The following is a 24393-nucleotide window of genomic DNA, read 5'->3' as shown; positions in this document are numbered from 1 at the left end:
AAGATGATGGCACTATAGAAAATCAATAATATGTTCTAGTGGCTTACATCCCTAATCTCCTCCTGACTAGTGACGCCCATAAATAAAAAAAATAAAAAACAGAAGAAACTGCACCAAGTATGTGCCTCTGCAAATATATTTAATGTTTCAATTAAGGAGCATGGTGGTAGCACATTGGCGTTGTGGTTAGTACTGTCGCCCAGCCAGGGCACGGAGTTTGTATGTTCTCTCTGTATCTGCGTGGGTTTCCTGCAGGCACTGGTTTCCTCCCACATCCAAAATACATACAGATAAGTTAATTGGCTTCCCCCTATATTGGCCCTAGACTATGATACAGACAGACATATGACTATTGTAGGGATTCGATTGTGAGCCCCTCTGAGGGACAGTTAAGTGACAAGACAAAATATACTCTGTACAGCACTGCAGAAAATGTTGGCACTATGCAAATACTAAATAATAATAAAAGGAATGAGACTCAGGTGTAAAGAAGAGAAGTCCAGTCTAATTTATACAGCAGAACTTGAAGCCCCCCTATCTTTATGGGTAAATTCACAATAGTGTTAAATATCGGCATTTCTCAATCATTCCATTTGCTAGGGGAGTGACGGGGGAATGTCCGCAGAAAAAAACTCATGGAATTAACGGTAAAGACCACAATGAAACTGGACATTGTCGATCGATTGCCATCGCCGCTGGTCTAGGTTACTTACACCCAGGGATGATCAATGAGATCCAGATAATGCCTCCTTGCATTCAAATTCCATGTAAAGGTTATGCAGCGTGAATGTGGACCAATAAGAATGGATAGGAAGTTATTCTGATTGGCCCAATTTAAAGCAGACTATAATTTACATGAAAGAAAGAAAGAAGATATAATTTGCATCTCGCTGACCATATCAATTTACAGCATCTATGGTCCTTCTCACAGGTGTCCTGTGTTAAATTTCATATGCCAAATTAAAATACAAAACCAACAGGGCACCCCACTGACTCACTAATGTTGCATTATAAAAACAGCAATATTAATTAGGCGTCCGCTTCCGACACAGATCAACGCTAGTGTGACTCAAGCCCACATCAGCTCCACCAGACCGCCCTAGGACGGACTGTGTACTAGTGATGATCAATGTGATGCAGATTTCTGACTTCATGCAGGCTTATGTACATTTGCATGCAAATTTATGCAGCTTGAAAATGGACCAATCAATTTAAACCTTGCCGGCACTTGATTGGTCCACTTTCAATCCGCATAAATGTGCATACAAATTTACATAATCCTTCATGAACTCAAAACTTTGCATCTCATTGATCCCTTTTGAGTATTAAGAAATTTACACCAGTTTTTCCAACAGATAAATGGACAAGCAAACTGTGTTGGACTAATTTGTTTAACAGAGTTTTCTCATTATCTAGATTTGGCCCTTCCATGAAAATGAATACTGTTTCAACCATATTTACACAAAACCACTGAAAACTCAAAAATCAAGTGTTCACAGATTTTCAAGTATTCCTGTACAAGGTACTATGTGTCTCTCCGCAGAGATCAGGGGGAAATATTGGTTGCGCCACAAAAATTAAATGCTGGCCTAGATCAGTTTATATGCTTGCATTAAGAGTTGATGTTAAAAGGACACCCAAGGTGAAAATAAATTAATGAAACAAACAATTGTATCTATCTTCCTTCTCCTAAAAATGACTTAAAGATATTGCAGTTTTATTTTAGATTTAAAACTTTACTGTTTTATTGTTTTTGCTCAATGACACATTCATTGAGGTATGCCAGAGCTAAAATCTATGAACTATGGACCCTTTTTATCTATTTCCTACTCTCACAAGCCATTTTCTGCTAGGAAACTGTTTTATAGTTGTAATTTCTTATCAGTGAGGGTCACACTGTTGTCTGACCCAGTCCTGACTCAGACAGGAACTGCCACTTACATACCTGATTAACGCTTTCAGGCAGAGAAAGAAAAAGGAACACAGCATAGTTACTTGTGTGCTAGGCACTGTACATGTACATGTCTATCATGTTACATGTCACCTCAGGTATCCTTTAAGTTATATACGTAGATTTGAAGGATTGGGGGAGTACATAGGAAATTGAAGAGGGAGTTCCAGCGGAGGGGGGAGATGCAGGAAAAGAAGTGGGAAAAGGTGAATGGAGGATAGCAGAGGAATATAATGCTTAGTGATAGGCAGACAGTGTGCTCTCACCCGTTGATCCTCCTCCCACTCTCTCTGGTCGTCATCTGATATGAAACGGATCCCATCTTCATCACCGTCCCCTTTTCCTGCACAAAACCAAAGCAGCAAGTCACTACATATACCAGCCTGCACAGACATCCAACCACTCACTGTGCTTCATCTATGCAACACAACCCAAAGCTAATGCCCATCACCTGCCTGTCCCTAACAGCTGCCTCAGAGATCCCAGGGTAGACATAGGAGGTGTAATTTGGCCCCTCAGAAAAGACCACCAGAAAACTGATCCATTAAAGTGAACCCCAGGTGAGAGGGATATGGAGGCTGCCATATTTGTTTCCTTTTAAACAATACCAGTTGCCTGGCAACCCTGCTGATCTATTTGACTGCAGTAGTATCTGAATAACACCAGAAACAAGGATGCAGCTAAACTTGTCAGATCTGACAATAATGTCAGAAACACCTGATCTGCTGCATGCTTGTTCAGGGTCTATGGCTGAAAGTATTAGAGGCAGACGATCAGCCAGACAACTGGTATTGTGTAAAAGGAAATAAATATGGCAGTTTCCATATAACTCTCACCTATGGTTCACTCTATCACTCAGACTTTGCTGAGCATTGGTATCTGTGGAGGAATCCTATACAATAAACCCCAGCTCCCTGCGCCCTCTCCTGTCCCTTTGCGCTAATGCGCATGTGTGGCACGCGGGCGGCCCTGGGACAGGAGGACGGGGCCTTGAAGGCGGGTGGGCACACACTGGCGGTGCGCGCTGACATGCGGCGGGAGGGGGTTAGTGAAGGACACCTAGAGCCCGTTACTGTAACGGGCTTAGGCCTACGAGTGGACAATTTTTTTTTTAGCACTTTTCTCCCTGGGGACTCAAAGCGCTTTGACCGAGCATTAGGTATTGTCAAAGGCTCAAGAGAAGAGGTGGAGTTTTAGCCTTTTCTTGAAGCTGTCCAGAGGAGGTGCCTCTCATGGAAGTGAGTTCCACAGTGTTGGGGCTGCATAGGAAAAGGCCAGAGCACCAAATGTTTTTAAAGGGGCACTACGGCTAAATTATGCTTCTATTCTCATTTAATATAAACTATGTGCAATTGTAGCAATGTGTAAGACTTGTATTGAGGCTGAATAAAACTCTGTTTCAATATTGCTTTACCCTAAATCAGTGCTGGAGTCCCGTCGCCAGAGAAAGCTAAGCGACGCTGAACCAGCACATTCCATTCTGCAGGAGGAGGCTGCCTTATCAGACGTTTCATCTGAAGCTGTAATCTCCCCCTTCGATGTATCGGGAGAGGTTTCACCCAACGTCTACCTGCACATTAGTGCAGTTAAAGTTCCTCTGATCTGCCGTACGTCTCAGGACAATGACGTACGGCTCTGATGAAAAAAAAATGCTCCCCGCTGAGGCCCCCCACTTCAGAGAAGCTGGCACAGGTAATGACACCTCTTGTTGTCAGTTGCTGTGGAGACTAGTTTCTCCTCTTATGCACAGGATTCCAGCGTCTTGATTCAGCACACGCAAGTGCTGTGTAGCCAGTGTCCTGCGTGTGTCTCTGAAGGGGGGGCCTCAGCAAGGAGCATTTTTTTCATCAGAAAAAGTGATTCTTGGATGGGAAACCGTCCCTTCCAGAGAGAAGCAGGCTAGGTTCCAAAACACACCTAAAGTGAGAGATACAGTATATGAAGGCTGACATTTATATCCTTTTAAACAATGTAAACTAGCTGGCTGTCCTACTGATCTGCTTCTTAGGGCCTATTTCCACTACAAAGTGTGAAATTGTACATGTGAAAAAACATTATTCATGTATTTCCGTGCTTTATTTTGTGTTTTCAGGCATTGCGTATTTTTCTACAATGAGATTCTACATTGGGCCATTTTTAACTGAGCATTTCTTCCAAGAACCAAAACACATGCATTTTAAAGTGAACCCAAATTAATAATACAAGAGTTCAGAAATAAAATCTATTTTCTAAATTATAATAATAAATAGCAGCCTTTTTTCAGCTGCATGATGACAAATATAAAATATTTTACATTTATTGGAGGAACCCCTCCCTGCCTTCCATATTGCCGGGACAGAATCCGGCAGACTGGTGGAGTAGATGGTGTCCAGCAAAGGAGGAATTGCTAATGGCTGCCACCTGTATAACCCTAGTTATGAAAAGAGAAGGGTGAAAAGCATGCACTGAAATGCTCATCGGCTTGAAGGAGTGTTTATTTATCCTTGTATGTGTCAGAGCGGTGCAACTAAATCGTTTGAATTAAAAAAAGTTTTGTTTGGGTGCGCTTTAAGTTCAAATACATTACACTCCCATTACTCCCATCTCACCGCCACCCCTTCACTTACCTTTTCCCTGGGAGAGGCGGGGAGTTGCCCCCAGGTGGCGCCTCTCAGAAGCCCATTCGTTAAACTTGTAGGACGGAGTGGGAAGGGGTGTGTCATCTGTGTACGAGATCCTCACCGACCTGAGCGCAAGAACAGATAGCATTACTTCACATAATGTCGTTACAGGGCATGTAAAGGTATATTTGTTAAAGGATATCCAAAGTTTTTTTTTTACCTCGGATATCCTTTTTACTATGACAGGTTTACAGTCAAGTAACAGTGTGTATTAATTATTGACAGGGTGGAGAAACAAAAGCGGAGCAAAACTAAATTTTTATCATTTGTGTAGCACTTTTCCATAGGACTATAAATACATCCCATGTCTCGGTTCAGTAATTTGTGGCGGGGGTCAATTCTGTCACAGAGGAAATGGCTGCCTGTCTGTAAATGCCAGACTAGAAAGATGCGTTTCCATCTGCATTGAAGCTGCCCTGAGTGAGTGTGGTAATGAGTTCCACAGAGTAGAAGCAGCATGACAAAGTCTCATATCAATATCTTGACAATCTGCGCTATGTAGCAATAATCGTTCTATCATCTCCACCACAGACCAATCTGGACCACTGATATGGAATTTAACGTAAAAAAAAAAAAAAAAACTTTATCTCTCCATAAAATCACAAATTAAAACTCACAGTGTCCACGTATGTCCATAACAGGCATACAGCTTAGCGCAGGTGCGGAGGTCAAATGGAGAAAGCTTCTAACTTTATCACTCTATGCGAGCCCAGCTACCCGCACATCTCCCTAATCATTCCTCTGCCTCCCGGCTGTCTCCGCAATGTAATACCCGGCCGGTTTCGTCACCTGACTTGCTCAAGGGAATCCCTTAAGAAAGTCAGGTGACGAAACTAGTCAGGGACTATGCAGTAGTAGGAGGAAAAACAGCGCTGGGCACTCAAGGCTGAATGCTTAAGGTTTATTTCCACAGGTAGCGTCAGACATTACAGGCATACAGGGGAGAAAAAGGTCTAACAGCCGTTTCACGGGCTCCTTACCCGCTTTCTCAGAGACCAGGGACTCCTAGTCAGGGACTATACTATTGGAGTTCCATAGAAATTAATTAGAAAGAGTTACATTCGTCATCTCTTGGCAACCCATGCTGCGTGAATGGACAGAGCTTTGCCCATCTCCTGCCCCCAATGGTAATGACTGGGACAACAAAACTTTAGTTATAAGAGAAAACACGTTTCTCATGAGACACTCACCGATCTCTTCTTGAACTCTCCCTCTCGCTGCGGTGGCTTCGATCAGAGTCCCGGGATGAAGGGGACGGAGAAGGCGACTCCCACTGAGAGCGCTGAGATCCACCATAGCCGCTTTCCTCTTCCTCCCATGTGGAACGAGAGGGAGTGGAGGAATCTGGAGAGCACACAAAGATCGACCAGATTTACACCAAGCAGATAGTGGCCACCTTCCGCTGAGACCAAGCAAGCATTCCCAGTCACCATTATAGTGAAGACATGAGCTCCAACCCCCATACCTCTGGCTTTGTGCCTCGGACTGTCAGGTTCACCACGTCTAGAACTCCTCTCCGAGCCGCCGTCCCGTTCAGACCTGTCTCGCTCCGACCTGCTGCTCCGGTGGCTGCGGTCATCTGCCAGGTAACAGAGCGGAGAATTCAAAACATGATTATGTGACCAAGTGAGCACATGGCGCTTTAACCTCTTGAGGACCACGGGCTTAAACCCCCCTAAAGACCAGGCCATTTTTCACAAATTGGGCCACTGCACCTTTAAGGCCTCTTTGCAGGGCCGAACAACTCAGCACATAAGCGATCCCCCCCCCCTCTCCCCACCAACACAGCTCTCTGTTGGTGGGGTCTGATCGATCGATCGCGCGCGCGTGCGTGCGTGTGTGTGTATTTTAGTTTTAAATAAAATAAAAAAATTTACAGTTCTCCCTCCCCCTGTTAGCCAATTACAGCAATCGGCTGTGATAGGCTTCAGCCTATCGTCTAGCGGACCTGAACTCAGAACTACCTCTCTGCGCTAAAAGATAAGCAATAGCATATTAGCCTATACAGAAAAAAAAAATCTGTGTTACAGCTGATATAAATCCTGCAATAAATCGGCAGTGCATCTACTTCTTGCTTTCATGGAAGCAGACATAGGTTTACCATCCTGTGTTTACAAATTAGCTGCTCTGCTCAGCTAAAGGATCAAATTACACTTGTTATTAGTCACAGATGAGGGTGCATTTGAGAGGCTAAACTCTGAATACATACAGGATGTATTTCTCCAGGGTTTCCTTCTGTTCTGTGCAAGAGTTCAGGTCCACTTTAAAGTGTTGGTAGAAGTATACTAAAGAGGACATCTGAAGTGAGAGGGATATGGAGGCTACCCTATTTATTCCTTTTTAAAACAATACTGGTTGCCTTGCTGTCCTGCTGATCATCTGCCTCTAATACTTTTAGCCTTAGGCCCTGAACAAGCATGCAGCAGATCAGGTGCGTCTGACAGATATCTGACAAGATTAGCTGCATGCTTGTTTCAGGTGTGTGATTCAAACACTACTACCTAATCCTGGAATGATCAGCAGGGCTGCCGGGCAACTGGTGTTGTTTAAAAGTAATCAATATGGCAGCCCCCATATCCCCCTCACTTCAGGTTCCCTTTAACAAATATATGATATGGAATAAGAAAACCAGCATATGGGACAGTACAGAGACAGAATTTTAACATAGTAATACAGCCGGTAATCCTAGCATGCCAAAGAATCCTGGAGAACCCAATACACAAGAAAACCGTACATTATTTAAAAAAAAACAAAAACGCAACAACTTTAAGACTCGGAGAACGAACATGAGGTCACATTGAAGTAAGAAGCCCATGAACTCTACACTAGGAAGCAGCCACAATGGTATTTATTTAGCTAATGTATATTAAATCTGGAATTACTGGCTGGGATAAAATACAATATAAACACCTTTTCCTATGCTTTATCGCCCATAGAGTTATCCTATTTGCATTGGTAACAGGGTAATGTCATCAGTGTAAAACTCAGAGTTCCTGCAGCTCAGAGTACAGCATGGCTAAGAGAGGTCATTACATGGATGTGGTTTATTATCAAATTTGCAGATTCATTCCATCTTTTTGGTGACAAAAAAGTTTTGTCTGCTATGCTTCGAGAGCTGCTCAGTCACTAAATCCTTCAGTGAAAAAACTGCTCTGCTGTGTTTGCTGATTTTTAGCAACTTCAATTACGGTACTATTCAAAGAACAGTCAGGGGAGCTTTTACGGCAGAGATACTGTATTTTTTGGACTATAAGACTTAACTTTTTCTCCCCCAAAAGTGAGGAAAAAAGTCACTGCGTCTTATAGTCCAAATGCAGGGAGTTCCTGACTTGTGAACGCCTGCCAATACGAACCTACAACACGCTGCAATGTTTGGGACTTCCTGTACTGTACCCATGCAGAGTACACAGGGGGACAAACTTGAGGACACATGGGGACTCAAAGGGGCATAGAGAAGGATACAAGGAGATCAGGAGGAGGACACAAGGGGGAGAGAGGATGACACATGGAGCAGTACAAGGGGGCATGAGATTCAAAGGGGGCATAAACCACAAGATGCCCCTTCACCATGGATGCACCAGGTTTAGTATATATATTTTCCCCCTGCTTTTTGTCCTCTAAACCTAGGTGCGTCTTATTGTCAGGAGCGTCTTATAGTCCGAAAAATACGGTAAGTTTCCCAACAAGTCAAACACAGCCAATTAACTACCTGGAGACCGCTCCACGCCCATGTGCGTGGCTGCGGCGGCAGCCCCAGGACCAAGTCCTGGGGCTGGATTTTGCAGGAGATCGCGCGCAGGCTGCACGCGCATCTCCTGCTCAGGGGAAGGAGCGCCCCCCCCGCCTTCAGTCTCCGAGCGGCTATTTACTGTTAGTACTGTGCGATCAGCAGCAGCACTGTACTGGGGACAGCCGTGTGACATGGCTGTCCCCCTGGGGGACAAGAGAGCGATCGGCTCTCATAGGCAGAAGCCTATGACAGCCGATCGCCGTGATTGGCCGGCTGGGGGGGAAGGGAGGGGATTGAAAAATAAAAAATAAAAAAAAACTGTCAAAAACAGTAAAAAACAAACAATCAAATATTTATAAAAAAAAAAACAACTTGGGGGCGATCAGAAGAGACAGGGAGCTCTGTTGGTGGGGAGAAAAGGGGGGAAACACTTGTGTGCTGTGTTGTGCGGCCCTGCAGCTTGGCCTTAAAGCTGCAGTGGCCATTTTAGAGAAAATGTGCCTGGTCTTTAGGGGGGGGGGGTTTACCACTGTGGTCCTCAAGTGGTTAATCCTTTCTGTATCTTAATAAAAATAGAGCACAGTTTCACATCAAGCTGTAATTCACCTCTATCACGGCTGCTCCGCTCCTTCCGGCGCTGCCGATCGTCCTTAGAAGATGCGTAGACGCCGTGTTCTCTCCTATCCCGCTCTCTCTGTCGACTTCGAGCCAGGAACTCCTCATTCACCCCTCCGGTGTAGGACGGAGTCTCCACACGGGCTGTTCTGTAATGTCTGGAAAAAGAGTTCCGTTAATAGTGTGGAACAGGCCTGCAACAATCAGTCTCTGCCTGAGACATTACACACTTTCTATACAGTGCTCCTCCTTTCTGAGCTGAAGCAATGGGCCACCTTAAAAAAACCCTGAGGTGAAAATAAACTGAAGACAAACAATTGTATCTATCCTCCTAATCTCTGCTCAATGACGTTCTTTTCGTGTCCGGGGCTAAAATCTATGAACCATTGACCATTTTTTCATCTCTCACCTGGACTAAGAAGTTGTTCATGGCTGCAATGGCTACAATTTGCTGCCAAAAATTATCACTGCCTTATAAAAATAATTTATAACATTTCCCAGCGCTGCACAGAGAGTGGGGGTCCCAAACCAGTATGCCCCCCCCCCCCCCTTCATTATTCTATTAACCCAACATATTGTGAAATTTTTGTTGGCAAAATGTCTCAAATGTCCCAAACTATTCTCTGGACAGTGTTCTTGCCATTGCACACCAAAGTGGGAAATAAAGAGTTAATGGTGAACCAAACATGTCCCTCATAGTGGGGTGCCCTCACTGATGATTGGAATCAGATAACTGGGGGTGGGGGGGGGGGCTGCGTGGCCAGGGCCACTACCGTGTCCAGGCATGGAGAGAGACAGGGAAACAGGGGAAGCCTTAGTAGGATTCAGAGGCTTCGCCCTTCTGAGGTAAGGAGATTTATTTTTTATTTTATTATTTTACAGATGTTCTTTAAATGGGGTCAGCACTGCCATGGAGAGCAGCGCAGGTGCTGTGGGGTGAAGTATTGCACAGCGATGTGAAGGTGTGCACTAGCCATGAGGGTGTCTCTTCATGTGAACCTGAGCTGGATTGGAGAAAAGGCCGCTTACCTGTCACCATGGCTTCCTCTGCTGACTCTGTCAGAGGAGCTGTCCGAGTTCTTCTCTCGTTCCTCCCAGTCTCTGGAGCCAGATTTCTGTTTCTTGTCTCCCTCCTGGCGCTCCTTCTCTTCCCGCTCTTTCCTCTTCTGCGCAGCTAGCAGGTCCAGGCCCAGCAGGGAGGAGCGCGGAGCCGGGGCCTTGAACACATGCTGCTCACTGCTGTCGCTCTTCTTCTTGATCACCAGGCCGCCTTTCTCGAGGGAAGGGTCAACACCCTCCAACCTGTACAGAGAAGCATCATCGTCCATGCTGCTAGCACAGCGCCCTCTTCAGCACACGCACGGCAAAAACATAGAGCTATTCGGCATTAGTGGTCTCTGAAAACAAAAAACACACAATAACAATCAATGATGGAATCCAACATCCTGCACAGACAACTCAATGAAGACGAGGCAAAAAATGCAACCTTAAAGAGGAGCGCTGACCAAAATATATTAAAGGCAAACCATACTCATACACATGTAAAACTAAACTATGCGGACCTGAACTCAGAACTCCTCTCTGCTCTAAGGCTGGTTTCACAGTGGGACGTTAAAGTCCCACGTTACAGCAGCCAGTAATGCAGCCTAACTCACAGCACTGTAAAATCAATGTGCTGATCACCGTGCCCACGTTGCGTTACATACTAACGCAGCACGTTTAAACAAAGTGCTGCATGCTGTAAGTTATACTGAGCTAAGCCACGTTAGACTGTTTGCACATGCTCAGTAATGTTGGAGGAGGAGGTCTCCCCTCCTCCTCTGCAGCCAGCCACATGGCTAATATTCACTGCACTGTGGTGACTCATGGTGGAAGTGTAGTGTTGTCCGGATCATGAAGGAATCGTTCATTTGATCCGGGGTTTCTTTGTATAGGGGTTAGACAGGGGCCATTAGATACCTGGGAACTTTTATAAGGGAGGAAGGTGGCCAGTAGACATTGAGGTTGGCCACGACTAGGTCCCAGTGTATGATTTCGTACTTGAGTTTGACACCCCTGCTGTAGAGGTTTTCCACACCGTGGCCCATATGCAATTAACTTTTTCATCTGAGTTCTATCCTAGGAGATACATTTTCATCTTCCCTTAAGGCTGGGAACACAGTGGGACGTTAAAGTCCCACGTTACAGCAGCCAGTAACGCAGCCTAACTCACAGCACTGTAAAATCAATGTGCTGTTCACAGTGCACACGTTGCGTTACATAGTAGCGCAGCACATTTAAACAAAGTGCTGCATGCTGTACGTTATACTGGGCTAAGCCACGTTAGACTGTTTGCACATGCTCAATAATGTTGGAGGAGGAGGTCTCCCCTCCTCCTCTGTGGCCAGCCACATGGCTATTGGCTAATTAATATTCACTGCACTGTGTGTGACTCTTGGTGGGACTGTAGTGTTGTCCCGATCATGAAGGAATCGTTCATTTGATCCGGATCTTTTTTGTGAGTCGAATTATCCGGATCATCACAATGAAAGATTCGGTTCACAGTGGATGTCTGTCTGGAAGAAAGAGGAACATACAGAATGAATGTACAGTGCAGGGAAAGTCCTGTCCTGCTAGTCATTTCACCCCCAGTCTGCTTCCCTAGTAAAATGATTCAAATGATTCAGTTCAAAGATCCGGATCTTTTCAATGATCCGATTCAAATGATCCAAATCCTTAAAAAGATCCGGACTTCCTATCACTAACCTGGAGCGGCTGCTTTGAGAGCCACATAACGCAGCTCAATCTGACGTCCAACTTCAACACCACCATACGTTGCGTTAGGGGCACGTTATGCGACCGTAACGTCCCCTAAAACGCAACGTCTTGGTGGGAAAGTAGCCTAAAAGATACGCAACAGCATAATAACCTTTAAAGAAAAAACATTTCTTTGTTACAGCGGATACAAATCCTAAAATAAATCTGCACAGTTTCTTCTTCCTGATTCATGGAAGCAGACATATTGTTTACAGCCTGTACGTTCAAATGGCCTTATCTGTCATAGGTAGTCATGTGACACAGGGGGGAGATCAAATTACATCTAGCGATTAGAGATAAACGAGGGGGAATTACACAGGCTTAACTCTTTAAATACAAACCGGGAACATTTCTGTTATTTTCCCTTGAGCCCTGTGCAAGAGTTCAGGTCCACTTTAAGACCTACACTGAAATGTCGCCTCCCCAATACTGTGCAGGTTCCCCAAGTGTGACCCAGATCCAGACTCCACAAGACCTGAGAAGCTGCCCTGTGTTCTGTTTATTGGGGTGGAGGCACACAGAGTATTAAAGGATACCTTAGCCCTAACAATATGGCAAAAATGGCGCCCTGGGTGTGTATGGGGAGTAGTGCAGAAGCTTACCGCAACTCCCTTGCCCCAGCGTCAGCCTCCGTTTAGCTGTAAAGTGGCCCGTTCCTAAGTACTGGTTGGCGGGGTTGTCACATGCACAGTTTTGTCCGTGTGTGTACGTGTGCACTCTAGCAGGAAGACCTACCCAGCGCGCACCCTCTGATTCGGACATTCTTCGCTGCGCATGCGCAGTATGTCCGCTTGGGCTCCTTGTGACCACACTCCCTGAAGCCCAGTGTGCGCACGCTGGGTAAGTCTTCCCGCGGGAGTGCGCACGTATTCCTGCAGACATACTGCACATGCACTGACCAGGACTTCCAACCAGGCCGATTTACAGCAAAGCGCAGGCTGATGCCGGGGCAAGGGAAGCACGGTATGAACAAGGTGATTCCAGCGCTGGAGATTTGGGCGCAGCCGGTGACACCATAGGCCGGTGACACCATAGGCCGTAATAGGAATTACGGCTATAGCAGTGTGCAGGGAGTAACTACGGTGCCGTCAGAAGACGGAGTTGAAGTTACTTTTAAGCCGAATTATTTCATTCCCCACCATCCATGGCGGCCTGGAGGGGGAATAGTATTTAACACGGCCGGGAACTTGTGCAGCAGCAGGATCAGCCATATAGCAGCTGTATTCTGTGCCCAAGTCTCCCGCGCCGATATCTCTCGTATGCGGTGCGTAAGCTTCTGTACTACTCCCCATACCAAACACAAGCTGTGATTTTTGCCATATTGTTAGGACTAAGGCATCCTTTAAATAATAGCTTCCTATTGTCATAAAAAAAAAAAAAAAAAGGAGGTATTCTCTTACCTCTCCAGAAGATAGGACAGTTCAACTGGAAAGTTTTTAAAGCAAAACAAATAGACAACGCGTTTCAGAGGTACTAGCCTGCTTCCTCAGGTCAATACACAGTGCCTTGTAATAGTGCCTTTGTTAAAAGTGCACCCATACTCAATGCACACTGTTGCAAGGCACTGTGTATTGACTGTACTGAGGAAGTGGGCTAGTACCTGTGAAACGCATTGTCTATTTTTAATTAAAATTTTTCCAACTAAACAGGTGTCCTTTTTTCTGGAGAGCAAAGAGAATACCTCTTTTTTATGGATTTTATGCCAACGGAAAACTTATTTAATACTCAGGGTGTCTCCATCCCCACAAATTTCCAGTCAGACCTCCTTTGGAGGTAATAGGTTTACCTAAAACTATGTCTCAGATCGATCGAAATAGAGATTGCAATCATGAAATAAAACGTCGGATAACCCTCGGCACAAACACGATGGGTAGCATGAACCAAGTATGGAAAAGCAAAGACATTAGCATTACGACCAAATGTAGACTGGTTCATGCAGTTTTCCCCATAATCATGAATGGCTGCGAAAGTTGGAACCTTAAAAAAAATATATTAAAAAAAAAAAAGCAGATAGAAGAAAAATCGACTCCTTCGAGTTGTGGTGTTGGCGATGGTTGCGTCGCATTCCCTGGACAGCAAGGATGACGAACAAAGAAGCACAGAGCTCCAGCTGCCAAAACTGTCCAGCTGCTCCTGGTCTTGTCCATTGCTTCCCCTGAGTGAGTGCTGAGGGCGTGTACACCACGTGGCAAATGAGATGTCACTCGCGTCTAAAATTGCCCCAGAGAGACAATGGACAAGACCAGGCAGCACCGCAGCTGGGGCAGGCGAGATTGCCAATGCAAGGGCACCCAGGCGGCACATGAACATTTGGGGGGGGGGGGGGGGGGTTGAAGACAGCGGCCCGAGGTCCTTCCCGTATGTCACAATCTCGCAAACAGTTAACACTGCCTACTCAATCAACCACGTCGGAGCGAGATCTTCCAGCACGCTCAATCAATACATTCAACTAATTTCCACATAAAATCAGTCGATTCGTCATTTGGGCATGCTTGCCGCGGCACAAATGGCCAATCGGCCCGCAAAATCAAAATGTATGACCAGCTTCACAACTGCCCTGATACGCTGCCAAAAGATGAGGAGTGCCAGAGCAACTCGTGCAATTGCACTTAGCTCATTGCTCCACCCACTAAAAGCCAACCCATCATGCACAGCGCCATTGTCCCTCACGTCTCCTCCCACCTTCACAGCAACAGGATGCATAGCAAAGCTATAGCCTAGCAATGTGTCTGTACAGATCCCAGTCCCGAACTGTTAAGCCCCATCTACACGGTACAATTTTCCCTCAGATCGACCAGTGCTCTAATAAGAAATAGCATTGTGTGTAGCTGTCCAAATTGTTTCCGATCTATTTTGCATTTATAAGTACCCAATATCCATTGCAAAATCAATTGGAATCCGATCGGAAATTATATAAAAGATCCATCGATCTGACGTAAAATTGTACCGCATAGATGGGGCTTTACCTGAGGGATCACGTCCAGATCCCGTTGAGTGACAGTTATTGTGCGTACCTTTACACTGTTGCAGCTCGGTCACATCCGTAGTGGACTTTCCTCTCACTAATACCTGCCCTCGCCATATTAATCATGAAACTTGGCAGATAAAACCACAAAATCCCAGTTCAACATTGGTCAAATGACACTGCAGGAAAACCTCACAGAGGAGTGCAGGTCATACAAAACAAGCTCTACATAAGTTGTCATGTACAAAGCAGTCTTATTTATCTGACCGCGTAACCTCACAATCCAAAGCAACATGCAGAAAAGCTTGTAACTAAGGGTAACCCCACTCTGAGCTCTAAAAACTTCTCATAAATGATTTAATTTATCACCTGATACAAATATCCTTTCAGCACATTTAAAAAGGAATTCCAGTGAAAATAATGTAATAAAAAAGTGCTTGATTTTTACACTAATTACTGTATATTCCGGCGTGCAAGACTACTTTTTAAAGGAGTTATCAGGCTTCTATAACTAAAATAAGGGCTACTTACCCAGTATGTCCCTCGCCGCAGCTCTGCACACAGCCGTTCGCCGCCTCTGCCTCCCGCACCGTGATGACGTCAGGCCGACCTAGAGGTCAGCCTGTACTACGCTGTCAATCACCGCCACGTGGACCAGAGCGTACTGCGCAGGCACAGTAGTTCTGTGCCTGCGCAGTATGCTACAGTCCACGTGGCGGTGATTGGCTCACGCAGGCGCAGTACAGGCCGACCTCCAGGTCGGCCTGACGTCATTGGCGGTTACCGGAAGGCCACGGCGGCGAACAGCTGCATGCAGAACTGTGGCTAGGGACATGCTGGGAGCTTAGGGCTGGAGGAAGCCCCGGATAAGTAGCCCTTATTCTACTTATAGAAACTTGATAACTCCTTTAAAAGGGATACTGTAGGGGGGGGGGGGGGGGGGTCAGGGGAAAAGGAGTTGAACTTACCCGGGGCTTCTAATGGTCCCCCGCAGACACCCTGTGCCTGCGTAGCCACTCACCGATGCTCTGGTCCCGCCTCTGGTTCACCTCTGGAATTTCAGACTTTAAAGTCTGAAAACCACTGCGCCTGCATTGCCGTGTCCTCGCTCCAGCTGATGTCACCAGGAGCGTACTGCGCAGGCCCAGTATGGTCTGTGCCTGCCCAGTACGCTCCTGGTGACATCAGCGGGATTGAGGACACGACAACGTAGGCGCAGTGTTTTTCAGACTTTAAAGACTGAAATTCCAAAGGTGAACCAGAGGCGGGGCCGGAGCATCGGTGAGTGGCTGTGCGGGCGCAGGATGTCTGCGGGGGACCATTAGAAGCCCCGGGTAAGTTCAACTCCTTTTCCCCCAACCCACTACAGTATCCCTTTAAGCCTTGAAAACCTTCTGAAAAGTGAGGGGTCGTCTTATACGCCGGGTGTCATTGATGCCAGGTGATACTCCTATCCTGTTACCGCCTCTCAGATCTCGCTGCTGAGGACTGTAGTGAAGCAGCGCAGGCGCACATGTGTGAGATCTGAGAGGCAGAGAAGGAGGTAAATAGGATGCAAGGGCGGGGCCAGACGGGTGAAAGAGGCGTGTTTTATGGGCACAGCGCAATCTATTCTTGCACATCACTCCCAAACTCTATATTTTAACTGGAAAAGTTGGGTTGTCGTCTTCTACGCCAGAATATACGGTAGGTATAAATTATATAGTTAGTGTTTGCCCATTGTAAATCTTTCCTCTCCCTGATTTACATTCTGACATTTATCACATGGCGACATTTTTATTGCTGGCAGGTGATGTCACTGAAAGGAGGTGCTGCTTGCTTTTTTGTCAGTTGGAAACAGCTGTATACAGCGGTTATTTCCCACAACGCAACAAGGCTCCCACAGTGTGATGTCAGAACCATGGTCCTGACATCACACTGTGGGAGGGGTTTTACCACAATATCAGGCATACAGCGCCCCCGATGATCAGTTTGTGAAAAAGAAAAGATTTCTCATGGGAAAGGGGGTATCAGCTACTGATTAGGATGAAGTTCAATTGTTGGTTACGGTTGGTTTACAATTAAGGCCCGTACAAACGCTCAACCAAACTACCCGATTGTCGTCTGACTTTAGTCCGTTTTAGACTGTTGGACGACATGCAGGCATGTGTACGCGTGCAAACAACTCGACGAGCGACTGATAACAGGTGTTTCGAATGATCAAACTGTCGGATCTATTCACACGAGGGTTGGTCTGATATTGTGCAGTTGATGCGTGTGTAAGAGACATTTTAACGACTTGTAAACGACTTGTACTTGATTTCAATGTGTAGTCCGTCGTTCCGCTTGCGTGTGCAGTATGTAAATGAGTTAGTCGTTCATCTGTCCGGACGTGTGGACATGCAATACGTCAAGTCGTGCGGGTGGACATGTGCACTTGTTGGAAGTGTGTATGTAGCTTTACAAGCAAAATAATCACTCAAAGTAAGTTGTTCCTGATTAACTTAATTTCAATATTACTTTTCTTACCTTAATTGTAATATACTATATTTTTGCTCTTTGGGAGCTTAAAAAAGCGGAATATAACCCTGCATTTCAACTTTGCTCTAAAACATTATTTACAGTATATTATATGCAACCAGCATTTTTTTTTTTACTAGACCAGCATTGGAAGGGTTACACAGGGCTTTAAAGTTCCTGGAGATTTCTGCAGAGGCATCCGAAGCTGACATAGATACATTTTGTTTACATAAATGTATCTAAGTGTTGAATGTGACTCATCTCTCTGACTGAGAAGGAGCTGGAGGACAGCCAAAGAGTGTGTAACATTACTTGTTACATTCTATTTAGTTAAAATGTATCTATCTGAACTTCTGCATATCTCTCCATGGAACTTTAAACCTCTGTGTTTAACCCTTCCAATGCTGGTGTTGTAAAAAAAAAAATGCTGGTTGCATATAATATGCTTTAAATAATGTTTTAGAGCAAAGTTGAAATGCAGGGTTATATTCCGCTTTAAAAATGTAACATAGATAAGGTGAAAACCAGTGAAAAGGCTTTGGGAATAATTCCCATAGTGGTCCTGTGTCCTCATACCGCGTACAACAGAAGTGAAAGAATGGATACTCAGCAGTTTTTAAAAATAAAAAAAACACACCACACAAACACCAGCCCCAGGTGTGGCTAGGAGTGATGCCTGTTAGAGAGCAGTGTAGAGGAAAGGTGTGGCTAGGAGTGATGCCTGTTAAGGTCCGTACACACGCCGGACTGGAGGCATGACGGGTCCGTCGTCACCTCCCGCTGGGTGGGAGTTCCAACGACAGTCCGGCGTGTGTACAGTCTGTCTGCAGACTGATACGGCTGTTTCTGAGCGATCCGCCGGCCAGACAGACTGTACACACGCCGGACTGTCGTTGGAACGCCCACCCAGCGGGAGGTGTCGACGGACCCGTCATGCCTCCAGTCCGGCGTGTGTACGGACCTTAACAGGCATCACTCCTAGCCACACCTTTCCTCTACACTGCTCTCTAACAGGCATCACTCCTAGCCACACCTTTCCTCTACACTGCTCTCTAATAGGCTTCCCTCTTAGCCATACCCTTCCTCTACACTGCTCTCTAACAGGCTTCACTCCTGGCCATACCCTTCCTCTACACTGCTCTCTAACAGGCTTCACTCCTGGCCATACCCTTCCTCTACACTGCTCTCTAACAGGCATCACTCCTAGCCACACCCTTCCTCTACAATGTTCTCTAATATTATTATTATTATTTATTGTATTTATAAAGCGCCAACATATTACGCAGCGCTGAACATTAATTTAGGTTACAGACAATATTTAGGGGTGACATACAGCAATATGACAATACAGGAATACAAGAAAACCAGATCACACAGCACAGTATTAGTACAAGGTTATGCTTAGTCACTGGATGAAGCATGGAGATTAGGCAAGTTAGGTTCACTCAAATGCATGGCATGGGTTCACAGTAATGGAGGTGCCAGATCAGGTAGGACACAAAAGGAGGAGGACCCTGCCCAAAAGCTTACAATCTAGAGGGAGAGGTAAGGACACGAATGGTAGGGGACCAGAGTTCAGCTGTAGGTTGAAAGCACTTGTGAGGGGTAGTAGGCCAGAGTGAAAAGGTGAGTTTTGAGGGCTTTCTTGAAGATGTTGAAGAAGGGGGCTGCCCTAATGGGTGGAGGTAGGGAGTTCCATAGTGTTGGAGCAGCTCTTGAGAAGTCCTGGAGGCGTGCATGGGACTGGGTGATGCGGGGGGTGGTTAGGCGAAGTTCATTGGAAGAGCGGAGTGTACCTCTGAGTAAGATCGGAAATGTAGGTTGGACAGGTTTTGTGGACAGATTTGTAGGTCAGACACAGTATCTTGAATCTGATTCTGGACTGGATAGGAAGCCAGTGGAGGGATTCTAGGAGGGGATCTGCCGTGGTGGAGCGATGGGAGCAGTGGATAATTCTGGCTGCCGCATTCATGATGGACTGCAGTGGGGCTGTTCGGGTCATAGGGAGACCAGACAGCAGGGCATTGTAGTAGTCAAGGCGGGAAATTATGAGGGCATGGATGAGGAGTTTGGTGGTGGCAGAGGTCAGGAAAGGGCGAATCTTACAGATGTTACGAAGGTGGAAGTTGCAGGACTTTGTGAGGTTTTGGATGTGGGAAGTGAAGGAGAGTGTGGAGTCCAGGGTGACACCCAGACAGCGGGCTTGAGAGGTAGGGCGAATGGTAGTGTGGCCATACTCCTCCTCTACAATGCTCTCTAACAGGCATCACTCCTGGCCATACCCTTCCTCTACAGAAGGGCAAGAAACGACCTTAAACGCGGACTGAGGGCTGCCAAAAACGAGTACACAGAGGATGAAACACAACCTATGCCCACACAACCCATGCGCTGTATGGAAGGGACTGAAGGCTGCCACTAATTATAAGCTCCCGCCTCAACACCAAGCCTGGAACTTGCTGAAGAACTTAGCGGATTCTACTGCAGGTTCAAACGCCAGGAAGCACCAGGGTGGCACTTGGTACCGTCCACCTCCCCTCCATGCCCTGTGAACAACATCCGCAGCCCACCTCCTCCTTCGGTGGTGAGCGAGATAGATGTCCTGCGCCTCCTATCAACACTAAATGCCAGGAAAGCCTCCGGTCCTGATGTAGTATCTCCAGCCTGCCTGGAAACCTGAGCTCGGCAACTCGCTCCCATCCTCTCCGCCATCTTCACCAATAAACATCTGCGTGGAACTCATCAATGAACACCTCGACAGGCCGGAGACGTACGCTAGGATACTACTCCTAGACTTCAGCTCTACCTTCAACACGATCGGCCCACGCATTCTCCAGGATGATCGAGCTGCACCTGGGAGTCCACTCAGACCTATGCCGTTGGATCACAGACTTTCTCACCAACAGGTCCCAAGTCGTTAAGCTGAGCGACATCCACTCACAAGCTATGACCACAAACACAGATGCTCCTCAAGGTTGTGTCCTGTCCCCACTGCTGTTCTCCCTCTACAAGAACAACTGAAGATCCGGGGCAGACTCTGTCAAGGTCATCAAGTTCGCTGACGACACCACCATCGTTGGCCTTGTCACAAAGGATAACATCCAGGAGTACTGTCAGCAGGTGGAGAGAATCTGCAACTGGTGCAAGGAGAACAGGCTGGTACTTAACACTGCAAAAACTGTTGAGCTAATCGTTGACTTCAGGAAATCTGCTCCCACCCCACCTCCAATCTATATTGATGGAACTGAGGTAGCTAGAGTGCCCTGCGCCCATCTTCTGGGCACCACCATCTCCAGTGACCTCAGCTGGAAGACCAACATCACTGCCACCCAGCGGAAAGCCCAGCAGAGACTACTTCCTCCGCCAGCTGAGGAAGATTGGCATGGCCCGAGAGATTATGACTAGCTTCTACTCTACCACAATCGAATCGATCCTCTGTTCTTCCATCTTGGTATGGCACGATGGTGCCACCGCCAGCGACAGGAACAAACTTCAGAGGATTATCAGGGCGGCAGAGAGGATCATCAGTAGCCCCCTCCCCTCACTTGCCCTCCTTCACAACAAAAGACTGCAATGCAGGCCATTGAGGATTGCCAACGACCCTTCACACCCAGGCCACCACTACTTCGGACTGCTTCCATTGGGTCGGAGGCTTCAGCCATCCACACAAAGACCACAAGACACAGAAACTTATCTTCCCTTCTGCCGTCAGCCTCCTTAATTCCCTCCACATACTTCCATCAGTGCAACACTCACCTCAGGATGCTGCGGCCCAGGTCCTGTAACTGGCTTTAACAGCCATCCAGTCAACAGCCCCACAGGCCTACTGTTGGTTACCGTATGTCACTTTTAGAACTGTGGAACTCTATAATAATGTGATGTGTGATGCGATTGTGTATGATGTTAACTGATGCTATTGTTTGTTGCTGCTATCTATATATGTCTCTAGATGTCTTCTACTGCCAACGGCCTCCTGCTGCACGTTCGGGTTTGCAGAAGCGTTTCGTCCTCAATTTAAAGTAGAGGAAAAACGCAAACCGCTGTGAAAAACGCTACATCAGAGCAGTTTTCCAGGCGTTTTTGTTACAGAAGCTGTTCAGTAACAGCTTTCACTGTAACAGTATTTGTAATCTGCTACACAAAAACGCTCCCAAAAACACTAGGCATGTTTAGAAAACATCTCTAAACATGCCTAGAGTCGCTCTGAAATCAGCTCCAAAAACCTCTAGCGTCTTGAGGATCTGCTAGCGGTTTTGGTGTGCACTGGGCCAACCACAAGTGATGATGATGCTATACAAATACTTACATTACAAGGACAGATGATGAAGTAGAGGGTGGAATGAAGTGGGTAAAGGGAGAAGATAATAAACTGCAGTGGTGGGGTGAGGGATGGGGGGATACAGGATCAGGAGGTGTAGTGTGGGGGATACATGGATAGGGAGTACAGTGGAGGGGTGAGGGGTACATGATCAGGAAGTGTAGTGTGAGGCAGGGTGATACATGGATAGGGGGTACAGTGAAGGGGTGAGGGGTACATGATCAGTAGGTGTAGTGTGGGGTAAGGGATACTATGATAGGGGGTGTAGTGTAGAGATGGGGGCAGGGATACAGGATCAGGGGGTATAGTGTGGGGTGGAGGATACATGGATAGGAGGTACAGTGGAGGGGTACATGATCAGGAGGTGTAGTGTGGAGGATACATGGATAGGGGGTACAGTGGTGGGGTGATGGGTACAGGATCAGGAGGTGTAGTGTGGGGTGAGGGGATACATGGATAGGGGGTGCAGTGGAAGGGTGAGGGCTACATGCTCATGGGGTATAGTGTGGGGTGAAAGGATACATGGACAGGGGGTACAGTCGTGGGTACATGATCAGGAGGTGTAGTGTGGGGCAGGGGATACATGGATAAGGGGTACAGTGGTGGGGTAATGGGTACATGATCAGGGGGTAAAATGTGGGGTGAAGGGATACATGGACGCTGGGTACATGATCAGAAGGTGTGGGGTGGGGGGATACATGGACAGTGGTGGGGTGATGGGTACATGATCAGGGGGTATAGTGTGGGGTGAAGGGATACATGGACATGGGGTACATGATCAGGAGATGTAGTATGGGGAGGGGGGATACATGGACAGGGGTACAGTGGTGGGGTGATGGGCACATGATCAGGGGGTACAGTGGTGGGGTGATGGGTACATGATCAGGGGGTACAGTGGTGAGGTGATCAGTACATGATCAGGGGGTACAGTGGTGGGGTGATCGGTACATGATCAGGGGGTACAGTGGTGGGGTGATCGCTACATGATCAGGGGGTACAGTGGTGGGGTGATCGCTACATGATCAGGGGGTACAGTGGTGGGGTGATCGCTACATGATCAGGGGGTACAGTGGTGGGGTGATCTCTACATGATCAGGGGGTACAGTGGTGGGGTGATCGGTACATGATCAGGGTGTATAGTGTGGTGAGGGGGGATACATGAACAGGGGGTACAGTGGCAGGCTGATGGGTACATGATCAGGGTGTATAGTGTAGGGAGGGGGGATACATGGACATGAGGTACAGTGGTGGGGTGATGGGTACATGATCAGGGTGAATAGTGTGGGGAGGGGGGATACATGGACAGTGGGTACAGTGATGGAGTGATGAGCACATGATCAGGGGGTACAGTAATGGGGTGACCAGTACATGATCAGGGGGTATAGTCTGGGGGGCTACATGGCCACACACACAGTGCAGTGGAGGGAAATGAGGTACCTGGGGGGTACAGGACGCTCTCAGCTCCATCCAAGGATCCCCCCACAGACGTGACGTCATACTAACAGCTCCCCATCCCTCCCATCCCGTCAATAAATACCGGTAGCCGGCTGAACTCACATCCTCAACGTCTGGGCGCCGCCATCATCCCAGCATTCCGCTGTGCTCTCAACAAAACTTTATTCACAACTACAGACAGCACTTCCGCTCCCGACGGCCATGTTGGGACTCATGGACGCAATCCTTCCTGATGTCAGAGTCATGTGACTGCAGCACTTCCTGTATGCTGATCTGAAAGACTTCGCTGTGATTACTGGAGGAGAGTCACTTAGATTCCTGTGTGCTCACTGCTTTAATCTGTGACTGCATTATGTAATATAGCACTGACTTCTTCTGCAGCACTTTACTCAGTACATGGTCGTGTCACTTTCTGTCCTCAGAGGAGCTCACAGTCTAATCCTACCATAGTCATAGCCTAATGTCCTACCATAGTTTTATTATGTATTTATGTAGCGCTGACATCTTCTGCAGCACTTTACAGAGTACAGTCATGTCACTGACTGTCCTCAGAGGAGCTCACAATCCAGCACTCAAGGCTTGGACACCAAAGTGTGCCTACCACCACCCCAGCCTTCACACCGATTGCCAGGCCCGGATTTACGTCACAGGAGCCTATAGGCACAGATGTCCTGGCACCCTAGACTTCAACCCCAATGATCCCCCAAACCCCCACCAAAGTGCACTGCAAGTGTGCTGGCTGGCTGACTTTCCCTGCCCAGCGTAGGTAGCCACAGGTGCCCCTTAGTATTAGGTAACAAGAAGTACCCTTAATATTAGCTTGAGATGTCCCCGAATATTAGGTAGCCAGAGATTCCCCTGGCTGAAGGGAGATCTCGTCAGTTGAATTCAGAGCTGGGTGAGTAATCTGTCATTTATGCTCTGCTCGGGGCTCTGCACAGGGAAGGAGGGAGGGAGGCACTAGGGGAGAGAAGTGAGTCACCTTTCCATCATCAGGTGCCTGAAGCACGTGCCTACATTGCCTTATGGTAAATCCAGCCCTGCTGATTGCTATTATACTATGAGGTGCCCCAGGGCCCCCAACCCCCTCAACACCTTACTCACTAGTTATCTGGCTTGCAGTCACTGCCATGTATCCCCTTTTTTTATTTCTCTCTGTTTCAAACACAATAGGGGAATGATAGCTGAGTGAGTTGTGCGCCCCCTCCTACACTGCGCCCTGAGGCTGGAGCCTCTCTCGGCCTGGCCCTGCCTACAATAGCCCAGGGTTGGATTTACCATAAGGCACTGTAGGCACGTGCCTACAGGCGCCTGATGCTGGAAAGGCGGCTCACTCCCCTCCCTAGTGCCCCCCCTCCCTCCTTTCCTATGCAGAGTCCTGAGCAGAGTGTAAATGAGAGGTTCCTC

General features: G+C 47.1%; 1 protein-coding gene across 3 annotated transcripts in view; it reads right to left on the bottom strand.

The window, feature by feature from the left end:
* DHX38 (DEAH-box helicase 38) overlaps positions 1 to 23198 on the bottom strand; it is an 81463-nt gene extending 58265 nt beyond the window's left edge. Inside the window, exons 1-7 of one of the 3 annotated variants that reach the window (XM_068260860.1) lie at positions 23089 to 23198; positions 9986 to 10353; positions 8948 to 9114; positions 6077 to 6190; positions 5802 to 5955; positions 4558 to 4676; positions 2218 to 2294 (exon numbers count right to left, since the gene is read on the bottom strand). In XM_068260860.1, coding sequence (XP_068116961.1) covers positions 2218 to 2294; positions 4558 to 4676; positions 5802 to 5955; positions 6077 to 6190; positions 8948 to 9114; positions 9986 to 10284 — 930 coding nt within the window. In that variant the 5' untranslated portion in view covers positions 10285 to 10353; positions 23089 to 23198. Of the gene's footprint in view, positions 1 to 2217; positions 2295 to 4557; positions 4677 to 5801; positions 5956 to 6076; positions 6191 to 8947; positions 9115 to 9985; positions 10354 to 22968; positions 23043 to 23068 lie in introns of those variants that run through there. The other 2 variants (XM_068260861.1, XM_068260862.1) reach the window with 2 other exon arrangements.
* Positions 23199 to 24393: the final 1195 nt, after the last annotated feature.

Source organism: Hyperolius riggenbachi, chromosome 11 (assembly GCF_040937935.1).
Source record: "Hyperolius riggenbachi isolate aHypRig1 chromosome 11, aHypRig1.pri, whole genome shotgun sequence".
NCBI classification, from domain to species: domain Eukaryota; kingdom Metazoa; phylum Chordata; class Amphibia; order Anura; family Hyperoliidae; genus Hyperolius; species Hyperolius riggenbachi.
The sequence above is the reverse complement of the archived record's forward strand: the minus strand, read 5'-3'. Positions and strand labels throughout refer to the sequence as shown.